At 43.2% G+C, this 15,689-nt stretch overlaps 1 protein-coding gene across 1 annotated transcript in view; it reads right to left on the bottom strand.

Moving 5' to 3' along the window:
* Positions 1-15,166, bottom strand: part of trps1 (trichorhinophalangeal syndrome I) — a 66,574-nt gene extending 51,408 nt beyond the window's left edge. The window contains exons 1-7 of the mRNA XM_041955961.1: positions 14,422-15,166; positions 13,606-13,721; positions 7,827-8,439; positions 7,261-7,475; positions 6,576-6,774; positions 6,211-6,454; positions 367-1,180 (exon numbers count right to left, since the gene is read on the bottom strand). Coding sequence (XP_041811895.1) covers positions 367-1,180; positions 6,211-6,454; positions 6,576-6,774; positions 7,261-7,475; positions 7,827-8,439; positions 13,606-13,721; positions 14,422-15,166 — 2,946 coding nt within the window. The remainder of the gene's footprint in view (positions 1-366; positions 1,181-6,210; positions 6,455-6,575; positions 6,775-7,260; positions 7,476-7,826; positions 8,440-13,605; positions 13,722-14,421) is intronic.
* Positions 15,167-15,689: the final 523 nt, after the last annotated feature.

Raw genomic sequence — 15,689 nt, 5'->3', positions numbered from 1 at the left:
AAGCACTCACATGTTTTTAGCCAAAGGCAATCTGCATAAGTAGTCTAAATATGACGGAAGAGTTTGAGATTTCATTGTAGCGGCTCTCAGCATGAGGTCTAATCCTCACATTTGATTCAAAGGAAAAGAAGATGAAGGCGTATTAATAGAAGCACTTCGGCTGCTAATGCGCTCAGCAGGTAGCATCTGCTTTTAGAGCGCTAACTACAAACGTCTTCATTCAGAGAGTCAGAGCTACAAGCCAATATCAGGGGGTGAGCGAGGCAAAGAAGAAAGATGCGGCTAAATGGGAGAATGAGATGAATGTGAAACAGAGGAATATAAAGAATGAGAGGAGGTGGAGGGAGTGTGCACATTCCACCTTACCCGTAGAAGGGACTGTGACTCCTCTTTCGCAGCTCCTCCTTTGGTCTCCTGTCCTCCTCCTCCTCCACCTCCACTCCCTCCTCCTCCTCCTCCTGTGTACTGCTGAGGGGGCATCTGGATCTGCTTCTCCCCTCCGCCTCCACCTGCAGTGGCACCTCCTCCTGACCTCCCTCCTCCATACAGCTTGGCATCTCCCAAAAACGACTTGGTATCTCCCAAAAATGACTTGGTGTCTCCCAGGTAAACCATGCTAGGTGAAGCCACGCCTCTTTTCTGCTGCGAGGCCTCGTGATTGGCTGAAACGAACGACAACGAGAGCGGGGAGGAGAAAAGAGAAGGGCTCCCACCTCCTGTTCCTCTTTCTACTCCTCTTTCGGGTCCCATTCGCTCCTTGGGCACCCAGAGTAAACCGTGGGCCTGCTCGCTTCCTCTTTCTCCCAGTCCTCTTGTCTCCCCAAGAACCCAGCCTTTCTCCCGCTCTCTTTCTTTCTCCTCACCTCCCTCACTTTTTACCACCCCTCCTGCCTCTTCTCTGCCTCCCTCCGCCAACCGCCCCTCAGGCGGTGCAAGGGAGTAGAGGAGGCGAAGATCCCCCTTGCTTTCTTCTTTAATGGCTAAGGTGGAGGGGGCCGAGCAGCCATTGGACGAGAGTGTTAACGAAGGCGTCAGCGAGGTGGGTAAGGAGGTCGTTGTCAACGAGCTTAATGAGGGGGAGGATTCGTGACAGTGGGCCGAGTTAAAATGGTCGAGGAGGGCCGACGAATCAGGAGCCGTGAAGTCACAGCGTCGACAGCGGCAACACGCGTGGACACGCCTGCGGAGAGGGAGAAGAAGTGCAGTGAGTGGAGTATCCACACATTTCATGAGTTAGAACATATATAGAACATACACATACTGTAAATAGTGTCCCTCTAGAAAAATAGTGAGTCATACTAAAGCCAGCAGAGAAACACTAATGACACTGAACACAAGAATTAAGATTTAAGGACGTGGTTTGTTTTTATTTTAAGAGTAAATTCATCTTGAATTCCACTGATTTTTCATTTCTAATAGCTTCTGCTGGGCTGTATATGAAACATATTTACACCAACTCATTGATCACACTTTGCAGAAAACCCACTCCCTGAATTAACTTAATGTAAAGTGCATTTGTCCCTGCCTGGTTTCCTCCAACCACTCGGGTAGAGTTTCACCGAGCCGGTGGCCAAAAAGTGACCCGGTGTTCCACTACATCGCGATGAATTAAGACAAAACTGTGAGGAATGTAAATGAATCTGAATGACATGAAATGAATCACCCATCAACAAACCACCTTCATTTCCTGCTGGCAAGGCCCTGACTGACCGCCAGTATATACGATACACAACATCGGGGATTTTCCTGGCTCAGGAGACACTTCTTGTGCGGGCCAACGAGCAAAATCAATCGACCATCTATATCAAGAACTTGGACTCCTGTTTGCGGTGGCTGTTGGTGGGCCCACTGTAGGCAGTGGCTTTAAATTTAGGTATGAGGGAAAATATTAAACAGCAGCTGTCAAAGCATACATGAATAAATATATATGAATATGAATCCTCTGGAAAACAAACAACAGAATAACAATTCAGTGCTGCCATTTTTAATTATGTAAAAATCTAAATTAAATTTGCTGCAGTTTTTCAAACTAGTAACTTCTCATTACTGTCACACTGCAATGAGAGTGTTTTATAACAGCGGAATATACGCGAAAAATATCATTGAAAAAGTCTCAGAGCCATCAAATGCATGTAGAGTCTGCTCAGCACTGCAGGAAAACCAGAAGACGTCACGGTTCACATACAAAACAATGAGCAGCACATATAAGGAGCCAACATTAAGGATACACCCAGAAATATAACTTCTAGGAAAATATACTCACACATCTCCTTTTTGCATGATTGGCAGGGTGAGAAATGGTAATGGCGCGTGGGCTCAAACAAAAAAAACATAGATTTAAAAATGAATATAGTGCCAATGTGTGACTCTTCTACATCCCCAACACTTGATCTCTATCGGTCTTTCTCTGTAAACATTATCTGTCTTTGTTTATCTATTGCCGCTGAAGAAGGTAAATGGCCGTGGTAATGACAGACTTGAGTTGGGGCTTTAAACAGCATCTCGGGAACATCAAAATGATGCAGGTATCTGAAGAAAATTAGCAAAAATGTGTGTGTGAGTAAAGTACACATCGTCCCTCGTGGACTTAAATGTGTCCAGATGCTGAACAAAGATGCGTCACATCCATGCACACATGGACTAGAGCACTTACTGACTGATTAACTCACTTATTTTAGGACCGAAGAATAAAAAATATCAAAGCAGTCTGAATGCACTGGTTTCATGAGCTGTCTTAGATGCTGCTTGGATTCTTGACAAACTAAAAATGTATTTGTCAGATTTTTTTTTCCACTAAGTCATTTCTTTGACAATAGCCAGAAAAGCTGGCATCACAAAAGTATGAGGAGCTCGTCAGGAAACTGTAATTTTTGCCCTTGGAGGCACTTCTTTGTGAAGCAACATGGAGAAATGTGAAGGAAGGAGGAATTTTAAAAGCCCTTTTGAGAAAATGAATTTATCATATTGAAAAGAACGGTCCAAGAAATGTGTGTTGTATCTTCTCCATGTACAATGTACGGGGCGAAGCAAAAGGTCCTTCATATCTTTCATAACAACTCCAGAATTCATACTGCGATCTTAACACCATCATGTCAATGTAGTCTATGGAAGCAACACTTGTTAATGTAGCTATTAACAATATCAGTACAGCTTCACATTTGATTTTCGTCTCCCGTGTGAATGAGAGACTTTTTCCTCTGCGACTGGTTCCAAGAAAGTCAATCTAAAGGCATTTGATATGTGAGCAAAGAGCCTGCACATCCCACACCTTTGTGCCATCCACTTGGAGGGTCTAACAACCCAAAAGTCTCTCAAATAATGAATAAGTCTGGGTTGTGGGTCACAACCCCTGCGTGCTCTGAGGTCAACACGCAGCTGCACGGAACAAGTCCACACACACACACACACACACACACACACACACACACATAACAAATTTCAATTATCATCGTAAGAACGTGGCCGTATTTCTGCAATACCAAAACATTAAAGAACAAGCTTTTATGTGTGAGTACGTGTGATAAAATGTGTGCTGTTCTGTTTGTGCATGAATTTGGCATAATGCACATTTTCAGCTGGCACACTGTACGTTAGGAAGATCTTGTTCATGTCTGTCTGTGCTTGACAAATGTCACAACCTCAGTGAGGGTGTTTAGGTGTAAAAGTTATGAGGCAGTTTGACTGGTTTGTTTCAGCTGGTAATCCCCCCCTCCCAGCACCGTGGCCCTTTGTTCTGAGCACCCTATAATTAAATCCTGAATTTTGTTTTCTAAAGCTTGGCCTTGGTATCCTTTTAGGTTTGTTTGATTTTAGTGGTGGTGTGAAACTTTCTGGCTTTATTTCAGTTTTATTTGATTTGAGCTGTGAGATCCAGAGCTTAGATTTAGTTAAGGACGTGAGTGGACTGTTAAATCCCCTCGGCACTCTCTTTCTCACTCTCTCTGGCTTTGTCACCCTCTCTCCCCACTTTCCTCTCGGCCTTTCTCTCAGTTTCTCCCTCTGTTTTATTTGTCATTCCTGCAGTCTCTTCTTCTTGCCTTCCTCTCGGTCACTCCATCCCCTCTTCTCTTCTCTCTGCTCTCACCCTGAATCAAACTTTTTAATCTCTCATTGATTTGCAGCAGAAATCTTGATAAGATGGCTCTGTCAGAGTGTAATTGTGTGTGTGTGTGCGCAAGAAAACAAGATAAAGTAACTTGTTTTTGAGAGCATGTATGAAAAAGCAATCCAGATCAGCAACCTTGATCAATACATAGATGGCCAAAAAGATTCCACACAGCTGTCTTCAGTTCTGCGTATCGCTCTCAGTCTCTCTGTCTTCAGCCACAACTTTCCCACACCACCCCTCTCTCTCTTTCCCACCCTAACTTACTCTAGCTTTCTCTGTCATTTGCTGGCGCTGTCGCTGAAAACCCAGCAAACATGTGTGTGTGTGTGTGTGTGTGCGTTTCTGTGTGTGTTTGTGTAGGCAACAAATGGCTGTGGAGTCTAGTCTGACCTATGCAGGCTTTTAGAGGTCTGTGAAGCCGAGCTTATGGCTTATTTAGCCAGTGTACACATACACATGTATCATTTTGAAAGAAAAAGAGATGGAAAAATCTGAACTAAACACAAACTCTGCAGATCTTATATTGACAGGCTGATCCTCTTTGGGGAGAGTTGCCCCAGGAAGGACAGTTAGTAAAAATACTACTAGTGGTTAAAATCATGGGGGTACTCCATTTATTTTACACATCAAAGTCTGTGCACAAGTCTTGGATAGTACTACTGCATGTGCAAAAAAGTAGTTTCAAACCATTTAAGGCTCCAAAGGGAGATGCACGAAATCAAACCGCATCTAGAAAGACCAAATTTGATAATGTTTTAAACGTGTGGGCGTTGAATAAGTAGCCCACTCCTCATCTCTGCTATGCTTGAGACCATTGGCTCAATGCTGCATTAGCTGCTACTGGTATAACACACCTGAACTACAGGCCAAGCAAGCTGCATTGCGGGAAATGTAGGCACCTGGTTTTGATAAGGAAGAAGAATGAGGGTAATTAAAGACACGATACGTCTTAAAACTGTCCATTGTGAGTCTGGCAACGTTAATATAGGGGTGCAACGCTAAATCAGGGGAGTCTCTTTCATAGACTTTGTACTTGTAGTAGATTCAAAACATGGCAGTGCATTTAGCTAGAGTAGTTTCACAGGACAGCGATGGCTTAAAGAAGTGGTGGAAAGGCCACTTTCTAAAGGTTGTCAAGACTCTCACAGTTTCGTGTCTCAGAGTTGATGCCAAGATTAGATTAAGTCCTTGATCGCTCGGCAGGTCGGGGGACCTGGTGCTTGTAGTTCGGGAGGAATTGAAATGCACACTTTCATCTCCCGATCACTTTCAAACTGCCAGTAGAGCTCCAGAGGCCGATAAATAGCAAACAGAAGCTGGGATCTCTTGCTTCGCCTGCTTCCACGGAGCGTGGAAAAGAAGAAACAGTCTCAAAGCGTCTAAGCTCCAGCATCAGTTAAACAACTCTAAGTACTACAAAGAGCAGCTTCATTGTGAGATGCATTGCTGCTTGTGGGTCATTATAGAACATCTTACAAGTCAAGAAGAAGACTGTAAGCCAAAACATGTGGGTCTTACAAAAAATGTCATTCATTATATATATATGTGTGTTGGTGGATTTTTGACTGCTTAAATGAGAGTGTGGACACTCCACAGACCACAAATCTGTGCACATCAGTGAGGTCTGAGCTGCTTCCAGGTGTGGATGTCTGCATGGTGTCTTTGAGTGTATTGACAGTGTATGATTTCTTTAAATGGTTGCTGCTGAAACGGAGTGTGCTCGGTCAACATTTTCTGGGTAACTCGGAGCAAATAAGAGAATTAAACAGGTTTGAATGCCAGCACAAGCAAAACATTATCATTTTCCAGACGTGAGAATGGAAATTTTTTAAATACTCACCGTCATCCAGTTACTGGAACATTTAGTCATAGACTCTAACTGGAATATTGAGTCTCTGGATAACGTTCAACTTTTTAAAAAAACTTTATTATGTTGACTAAAATATAGACTTCCTGTGAGTCTTGAAACTTTAAAGCTTTTTAACACCCTTTTATGTATAAGAATCAACAATGTGAAAAAAACAATTACATGGAATACTATATAATATCTAATAATAATAATAATTTGTGATCAAAGTTATCAAATCCCATCTCTCTCTTACCTGTAGTGTCTAAAAATCTCTTCTTCCACTTCCGTGATGAAGTGACACTTTGTACAAGAGTACTCCCTTTCTCCTCCTCCTCCTCCTCTCCCCCCTTCCTTGTCTCCCCCAGCCTCATCCTCAGCCTTGACATGTGGCGGTGCCCCCTTTAGGTTGATCAGGGTGTGGCAGCTTTCGTAGTGTTGGAGCAACACATCGATGTCGGTGGTGGCAAACGCGCACTGGTCACACAGGTGGGTGACGCCTGGGAACGGAAAAACGGGACGAATCAGGAGTGAGGAACAAAGTGACGGACTGGGTTGGATCTACTGAAGAAAGCTAAAAATACTTTGACAGAACATACTGGGAGAAGTGCCTTTGAATACCTTGTGTGACAACAGGATGGGCAGGGTTAGACGGGTGAAAAGTGACACCGGGGTCACCTCTAGGATTAGGAGGGGTCATGCTGGGTGAGGTGGTGGTGGCCGGCTTCGAGCCCACGGTGTCCTGCTGTTTGGTGGGCTGAGGAAACTTGGAACAGCATTTAGGGCAGGTGGGCTTCCGACAAGCAAAGGGATGCGACACCTATTGAGACAAAACAGACAAACATTGCTGGAGAGCAGCATGGATCTGTTGCATGCTTTAGTTATTACTGACAAAATTGTGCATATAGGGTGAGTTCAGGCTTCTGTTGTTCCTCTCTCCTTGGTGTTGTGATGTGTTTGTCTATGCAGGTGATATCAAGGGGTACCAGTGTGAATGTGCATCATTAACTGAATGATGCCACCCCCAATTTTGGCTGTTAACCATCCTTTTTGCATTTTAAACAGCTGCAACGGCACTGTTTGGCAGCTGGCACAGAGGAGGGCGGGGAGTGCGCGTGGGTGGATTGGGGCAAGCAAGGGAATTTTAACTAGGCTGGAAATTGGAACAATTAGCTTTACACTTGTTCATATATTACATTTTATTTTCTTGTGCTTACCAAACAGCACTTTTTTTTTCGTCTTATAATTGCCCCGATAACACCACAAAAACAAGCAAATAAACATTTCAATGTTTCGTTAATCTCACCTCCCCCAAGTGTTTATGCGGCTGACAGAGCCCCTGCGGACAGTACATGCAGTGCTGAATGCAGCATCGGTGGATGGAGTGGTTGTGCTGGTAGTGGAGGAGTAACGGCGCGACTATGATCACATCTGCACTGTGGGCCATTGAGTAGCGGAAATCACACAGCTGACAGTTATAACTGGTCACGACTGCTTCTGAATCGCTGCTGTTTGGGTCTCCTAGGAAGCAGAAAACACAGCACAGATCTGTTAAATAAAAGAGTTCGGGGCGCTGTAAGAAAACAAACAGGGAAGGTCGAGTAGCAATTGCACCAGACACAATAAAAAGAAAGGGGTCAGGCAGTTTGTGGTAGTTGTAACAGCAAACAAGTAGAGGCCTGCAGAGTTTCTAAGAGCAGCAAAGTCGAGCAGTATTATAGTACCAGAAGAAGTAAAAATCATTAGACTGCTATTTAATTTTGTTACACTTGATCATTAATCTTGTGGCCCATTAAAGGAGCTACCTTCCACTGAAAAACACTCAAAGCAATTCACCGCCACATTTCACCATACTTTCTCCCATTTAATTACCTTGGCTGGTGCTGGACGGGTTGGATGATAGATCTTTGCGGCTTTTGGATGCCATGTGGTCTCTTTCTCCTCCTTCTCTCCTCCCTCCTCTCTCCCTCTCTCTGTCCATGCCCCCAGGATTGGAGTTGTTAGGGCTCATGGTGCCTCCCGTGCTCATTCTGTGTCTTTGTTCATAGTGCTCTAAAAGCTTTGCCGAGCCCCCCGACCACTCACAGCTCCAGCTACAGAATTTACACCAGTAATACGCCTGCAGAGCACCTCGACCCGGCTCCCCCGCCCAGCTCGAGGTATCTAAACACGCCCTGACTGGGATGGAGTACCCGACCAAGGAATCGTCTTCTGCTCTCACTGCGACTCTCTCCACCCCGTCTAAGATTTGACTCCGCTCCTTCGTCTGGTTGTCGTGCGTTGACAGGTTATTAGTCGCCAGCAGGGGCGTAGTTGGCGGAGTCTTGACTTTATTTGGATGTGAGGACAGGAAATGTTGTTCAAGTTCTAAGGAATTACTGCCCATGTACGTGAAGTTGCAGAATTTGCAGCGAAAGTACTTCGTATTCCCCTGGCAATCAGAGGTCTTTCGGCCAATCCCAATTAGCGTGCCACCCAGCGTCACCTGTTGGCAAGCAGAAAATCGAAAAACAGACAAAAAAAGATTTTGTTTTATCAAGATTAAAAATCAGAATCAGAAAGTTGTACATATGATTTACACTTGCAGCTTGACTGGTGCTTGCTTAGTGCTACCAAAGGTTAAGTTAACTTCCAACAGCTGGATCCATTTGAATCCATTTCCCAGTTGGCACAATACCTTTTGCTAAGCTCAGATGCTAACAAATCAGTTACAAACAACAATAATTCTCCTCCTGAACTTTAATGCTGATCAATTTGATTTCTTTACAACATTTCACCAATATTTCATATTAAATGTTCATCTTATTTTCAGGTTGTAGCTAAATGCTACTGAATCCCACCTCCCAACAATCATTTGTAATAGCTAAAAGATGGACCTTCTGAGAGTTATTAGTCATTCGACAACAGTCGTGTGACACTATCTTGGATCTTAACTGTTTGAACCTGTGATGTGCATATTTGGGTGTACTGTGCCTAGTGTACCTTGTCCTTGATGTTAACAAGTAACACATTCACCATCATCATCATTTCAGTGCCTATGCAGCCGATATTTGAGGAACACGTGACATCAGCCTGCAAACTCAGAGCAGCGCTGCTGCAAACATGGAAAGTTACGTCTCATCTGCTCTCAGCACGAAGCTCGCAACAAACGTAATCCATTATTTTTCGTATGTAACTGTAGACAATTAAAAGGCTGCAGAAACTGACCAATAACATATCCATCAGGCTCGGCTGTTGTATCCAGTGCACGAGGCCAAGATTTTGCATTACTGAGCGAGCAACCTGACACTCGTCTGTTTTTTATTAGGTTAGCCCCTCGACTGGAGGTGATTATACTTCACTGCTGCTTATACTGGTGAGCAGGAAACCTGGCAAGTCTTACAGTGACATTAGACTCACTACTGCACAATAAGGATTTGTCTCTTTACGGATCTGTGGTCTGATGCCGATTTTTGGCAGTCTTGTAATGGAGGTTTGGCAAGAGCACAATGCAGTTCTTAAGATGCATTTTAAGTGTGCAAAGGTGTATGGTTTCATAATTTTCTCATATAGCATTCAGCTTGATTTTTAGATTGCAAATGTCAATGAGCATGCATTTTGATTTCAGATATAATCACTGTATTGACTTTGTTGTTTTTTGAACTTTAAAAACTTTGTATTAATTCATTCATTGTCATCCAGATCATCATTTTGTGCTTGGGGGAAAACATTGCCAAACTTGCTTTGTTTTCCTTTTCTTGCATTTAAAACTTTGTCATTAAACCTCTCGCTGTCTCTTTTAGTGGAAAAGACAAAGACGCTGAATTTATATTCATTAACAGCCATTCCCTGAGCACACAAATGTAAAAATGGCAGAAAAAGGGCGAACTAACGAATCAGACTGAGGAGCTAAGACGAAACATTTATACGTGCTCCAAAATGGGCAAGAAAAGCTATTTAAAATGTGAGATGGTACATTTCAGCTCCATTGAAGAGAATAAATTCAGGAGGCTAAATGAGATCTATTACTGTTTGTGATCTCACGACAGCAATCATCCAATCCTCACGTCCTGCAGACCCTGCCCAACCAGTTAGAGAAGAGCCAAACATCAAGTCATTTTTACAAGTAGAACAGATAGAAAGGCTCAAAGGTGGGACCTGATGGGGGAGAGAGAGAGAGTACGGAGGACAAGTGGGACAAGTTGAAGGAAGGTGCCGAGGAACAGAGCGGGGGAGAAGAAGAAAGAGGTGAGAGATGGATGAAAGGCAAATTGAGAAGCAAGAGAAAAAAAGGAATCAGAGTAAGAACGAACAAACGAACGAAGAAAAAAGGCAGAGCTGAGGAGAAGGTGGAAGAGAGAGACGAGGACAGATGATGAGAGAGACAACTGGAGAACGCAGAGAGAGAGAGAAAGTTAAATGTGTCTGACAGCTGTTTCATTACGCTGCCTAACAGCCGATTATAACTACTGGTTTCAATGCCTTTCTCTCTGTCTGTCTCTTCCACTCCCTTCTCCCCTTTCCTCCTCCATCTCTCCCGCTCTCTCCTTCTTTCCCCTGTCCCTCTCCTCCACCATTCTTTTTTTTTTTCTTCCCTGAAATCTCATTGGTTGACAGGGCATCTCGTCTTAGCAAATGACAACATGGAATTTTCCAAACGTGGGCGGGAGAGAGAAAAAGCGAGTGAAGGATGGAGAGAATAGAGACCCCTTTCATTCGCTTTTTTTAAAATACTTTCACTTTTTCTTCATAATGACGACTTAAGCCCACTGGATTTTCTATTTCTGACTCGGTGTGTGTGTGTGTGTGTGTGTGTGTGTGTGTGTGTGTGTGTGTGTGCGTGGTGTGCTTGACTACTGTGTGTATGTGTGATTCTGTGCCCATTACGTGACTTACAGCCATTACAGACTCCTGGTTAAAGTGAAATGAAACTCCTTGACTATTCCCCTCTCTCTCTCTCACACACACACACACTCATACAACCACGCACTAAAATCCAGAAGCACACACATATTTATTAGATCGTCTTGTTTAAAGCTTTCAGACAAAACCCTACTGTTTACGCACACTCAAAATCCTAATCCCTGACCCAATTGTTACCAAATCTGGAAAAGTCCCAATGCTGAAAATGACAGTTAAGTAAGTCACAATTTAAGAACTTATTTTATTAAATCATACTTTGTTTGTTACCTTCAACTAGGTAAATATGGAAAATATACTATGAAATTTGAAATTATTGTACACACTTCCTCTGTATTTACTGTCAACTGACATACTGGACTGTTGAGAAATGTGATTTTTAAGGAATGTGACAGCCTCTCAAACACCTAAAAACTTGAATTAATATGGAATAAATAGCTTGATAATTAGGCTGCAAGATATGGACAGTCACAGTAAAACTTGAAATATCAACTCTGATGAGGTCAGAGATTCTTGCAGTAAGTCAGCACTTTCTGATTTTGGATTAATTTTCCTGCGGATAAGAGCAACTCAATGGCATTTCAACGTCTTCCACTGACTTTGTCACTAATGACCATCTAATTTACAAAAGGTGACCTGATAGAAGTCCGTCTGCCTGACACTCCCAGTGAGCACTATTTTAGCAAGTTCATTTCAGAATGAAAACTGTCCATTCTGCTGTTAAATACTGATATTAAAGCATGTATTCTAATATATGTGTTTAAAAAACTACAGCATATGTAGTCTTTTAAAAGTTGTTTAGACAAACATTAGTTAACAAGAGGTAATAACTAATATATGTGCATGCTGAAGAATGCCAGTTTCACAGCAGATACACAGAAGCTGACATGAAAATACTTGCCTGATGGTTTAATGTCTACAATAACAGGCGCAGTAAACCATACACAATGTTAGGCCGAGACTTTCCAGGACATTCAAACCAGTTTACAGCTGTTGATTTCACTGATTAGTCCTCCTTGATTTAAAGTGTAATAATCAGTGAAATAAAACTAAATCACAGATGACATGCTTCATCCTCAAACTGATTGGCTGATCCGTTGATGTCCAGATGGCAGATGCAAAATACGTCTGACTTTTTAATGCGTTCTGACGGTGTGTAATTACATGGTAAAATTCAATCATCTTTAAGTGCACGGACAACATTTATCTTGAAGGATGAATTGTGAAATGCACAAGGAAGTTTGCAGCATTCCTGTTTTTATACTGCAGCTTTTTAGCAGAGCACCAGATACTAGTCCTTTTTAAAATGGTTAGAAAGTGAGCGATGAAAAGGAGGGATGAGAGCAGGATATACATTTATTCACCATCATTTAAAACACAATGACTATGATGCATGCTGTGCAAGTGTATGCATATGCCTGTGTACATATGCATTGCCTGTAAGTGATTTGTAAAGCAGACCTGTGAATCTGTGTGTGTGTGTGTGTGTGTGTGTGTGTGCGTGTGTGTGTGTGCGCGTGTGTGCTTGAGCACGCATGTACACATATGTTCAGCCTGTCTGCCAGGTGCCCTATTTGTCTCCCTCTCTGTGTCTTTCCATCTGTCAGTCTATAAAGTTTTATAACTTGCAACACAATGCCTCACTGTCCAAATCACACACACCCTATGTCACAAATCGGTTGCAGATTGTGCAACCTAATAAATTAGTTCAGTTATGGGCCTAGATTTACAGATTTATGAGTAATGCTTATATTGAATTGTTAATTGAATCAACGTGTCACCTGTTTTGAGTCAAAGATTCTAACTGATATTTTGATTGCATAAAACCTCTCTGATATGCTGTGACAGGTTGCTCCATGTTGCAATGCGAATACTGCAACCTGCCCCTTCTTATGTAAGTTATTATTTAAAAATCTACAAAGTGATCCGTGCTGCTTGCTCTATTCATAAAAAGTTGGAAATATTACTTCAATCCAGTTGATGTTACTGTTTAATCAGTTTTTGAAGTCCCCAAATAAGAAAAATATGAAGATGATTTTCTTAAATTTCTCCTCAAGTTTAGATTTTAAATTAATGAAAAGAACGCTCCAGAGAGAAACGTCTGCTTTCAGAATTTTCACAGGGGTGCGTGCGTTTTTCTGTTAATGACAAGCAGATGCAAAGACGTGAAGCAAATGCAAAAGCAGATGCATCAGTGCTGCACTGCATGTACATCTGTAGATCCCTAATGCACTTTTTGAAACATTTTCAAGTTTCAACGCCCGAGCTAAAAGTAGACCTACTATAAAATGTACGACCTCTTAAACTTCAAGAAATTACAGGAGGCAGTTCACGGAGATTAGTGAAAAAGTAGGCAAAGACCATACACATATTCAAACAAGTGCAAAAAACTTCAGTTATGTTGAGCTCTTTTCAAGAGTGATGGTAAAGAGGATTGGGAAATTGACTGCTCTAATAATGCAGGCTTTTTATTAGACCGAGGAGCAACAACAGGACAATATAATTGCTGTTTATTTATTGCTTCTATGGTGTGTGTGTGTGTGTGGGTCTGTGTGTTCAATGTGCTACTATTACAGCTTCTTTATGTAAACATGTTTTTTGGGTCGATTTATTTTACAGGCACATACATATTTTTAGTGTATGTGTGACTGAATGCATTGATGCATTTATTGGAGTTGAATGAAATTCGTTCCGCATCATCACGTATGTTGAATCTATTCATTTGTATTTCTGGACTGAGGCTAGCGCTTACCTGTACATCATATGTGCCATTCATCATGACTGTCCTGTGCTGTTGATTGTGTACATCTGGTCTGGTCTTCCCCAACTCTTTGGCTTGGTTCCTCTGGCCCTGGCCTGCCTGTGTATCTGGGAGCAGAAATACAAGGAGGGGTCAGACTTGTAGAAGTGGATAAACAAACAGGGGTCGGGATGCCAGAGGCACAAACATCTAAGGACATGTCTGACTTCTGGGAAGAAGGAAAACTTTTAGGGTCAACAATCAACAAGTTGTTGTTGCAAGAAACTGCTGCACAGTGAGAATGCTGAAAAACATGATTTACAATAAGAATATCTGACAAAATCAAAAATGTGCCTTCATAAAACGATCTGAGTTTGTATGCTTGTGCATTTTAGGCTTGTTGTGACAGGCACAGCTTTTGCTTAAATTTCGTTACCTGTTGCCAATCAACCTGTTTACCTGTGGAATGTTCCACACAGGTGTTTTTGGAGCATTCAACAACTTTCCCAGTCTTTTGTGGCTCCTGTCCCAACCTGTTTGAAGCCTGTTGCTGCATCAAATTCAGAATACGCAGATATATTCACAATAAATCAATCAAGTTGATGAGGTCAAACATTAAATATATCATTTTGGACTCGGGGGTTGCAGGACTCTTATGCTTCAGATCTATTTACACTTACTAATCCTTGTAACATGTCAGTGTGTGCTCAATGGCTTGATCAGTGATGCTAACGTCATCATCTTGTGCAGAGATCCATGTTATTTCCAGTTTATTTTGCACACTGAGCATCAACACATGTCAAACACACTGAGCAGAGCTGGAGTTACCTAGAGGTGTGTGTTGGGGAGCCATGTTGTGGAGGGCCAGGATGTGTGTGTCGAGGGCAGCGTCCTGCCGCGTGCGGTTGTGCAGGCCAAGGTGATACTTCCTAAAGTGCTTCACCAGGTCAGCGGGGTCGTTGCCATAGTAACTGTAACCGCACACGTTGCACTTGAAGTCCTGGAGTTTCGGAGAGGGGCTGGAGGACAGTGGGGGGGTGTCGGTTGTCGCCTCCTCCCCTCCTTCCTGTCTGGGGAGGAGGTGGGCAGCGGAGAGGAGCGGAGCACTGAGGTGATCAGCCTCCCCCCTGTCTCTATCGCTCCTCTCTCCTTCCTCTACCCCCTTCTCCGCATCCTCAGGCTCCGACTGGCTCTCGGGTCTGTCAGTCAATGCCGCTCCTCCTTGCTTGGCCCTCCCTCCTCTCCTCCCCCCTCTCTCCTCGTTGCTGTAGCGGTCTCCGACGGATGAGGGAGAGACAGACGAGGATACGCACTCGCTTTCTCCCTCCTCTTCTTCCTGCTCCTCATCTCCTCTGATCCGGTCTGAGGACTCCGGCTCCGAGGGCCGGTTGATTCGCTCGGCCTCTGCTCCTACTCTCCCCTCCTCCTCTCCCTCCTCTTCCTCTTCTCCTGCTGGCCTCCTCCCCTCTTCTTCCTCCTCCTCCTCACCTCCCACACTCCGGATAGGGGGATTCTTCTTCCTCACCATCGCTGATAAGATGAGAGACAGAGACAGGAAAAGTTTTTGTGTCATTGCTCCAGTGACATGAAAATGTCAACAACAAACCTGGACCACATGTTCATCATCCTTTAAAATCAAGACACTTAGAGAGACAAGGTGTGTGCAGGACTCTGATAATATACAGCTGATTACACACACACACACACACACACACACACACACACACACACACACACACACAAATAGAATTCTCTGACAATGATGCGTGTGTACAGAATTGCTTTGATTCAATTTACAAACTTCTTTTAAGGCTGAACACTGCAAGGATCCACAACCACAAACCTCGTCAAAGCAAAACAGCCCCAACAAATCAGAACCATGTCAGCTGGGAGAGGTTTGTCAGGGTTGTGTGTGTGTGTGTGTGTGTGTGTGTGTGTGCGAGCGTGTGTGTGTGCGTGTCAGGATGTTCGTTGCATCCTTACGTGCAACCTTAAAAAAAAAAGGGAGGGAATCTTTTTATCGTTATGGAAACCATCCGTGAGAATCTTCAACACGAGACCACATCAAAACTCAAACCATATCAGAGAGGCCGGGA

This window comes from Chelmon rostratus, chromosome 16, assembly GCF_017976325.1.
Source record: "Chelmon rostratus isolate fCheRos1 chromosome 16, fCheRos1.pri, whole genome shotgun sequence".
In the NCBI taxonomy this organism is placed as follows: domain Eukaryota; kingdom Metazoa; phylum Chordata; class Actinopteri; order Chaetodontiformes; family Chaetodontidae; genus Chelmon; species Chelmon rostratus.
This window is presented reverse-complemented; position numbering and strand designations above follow the sequence as displayed.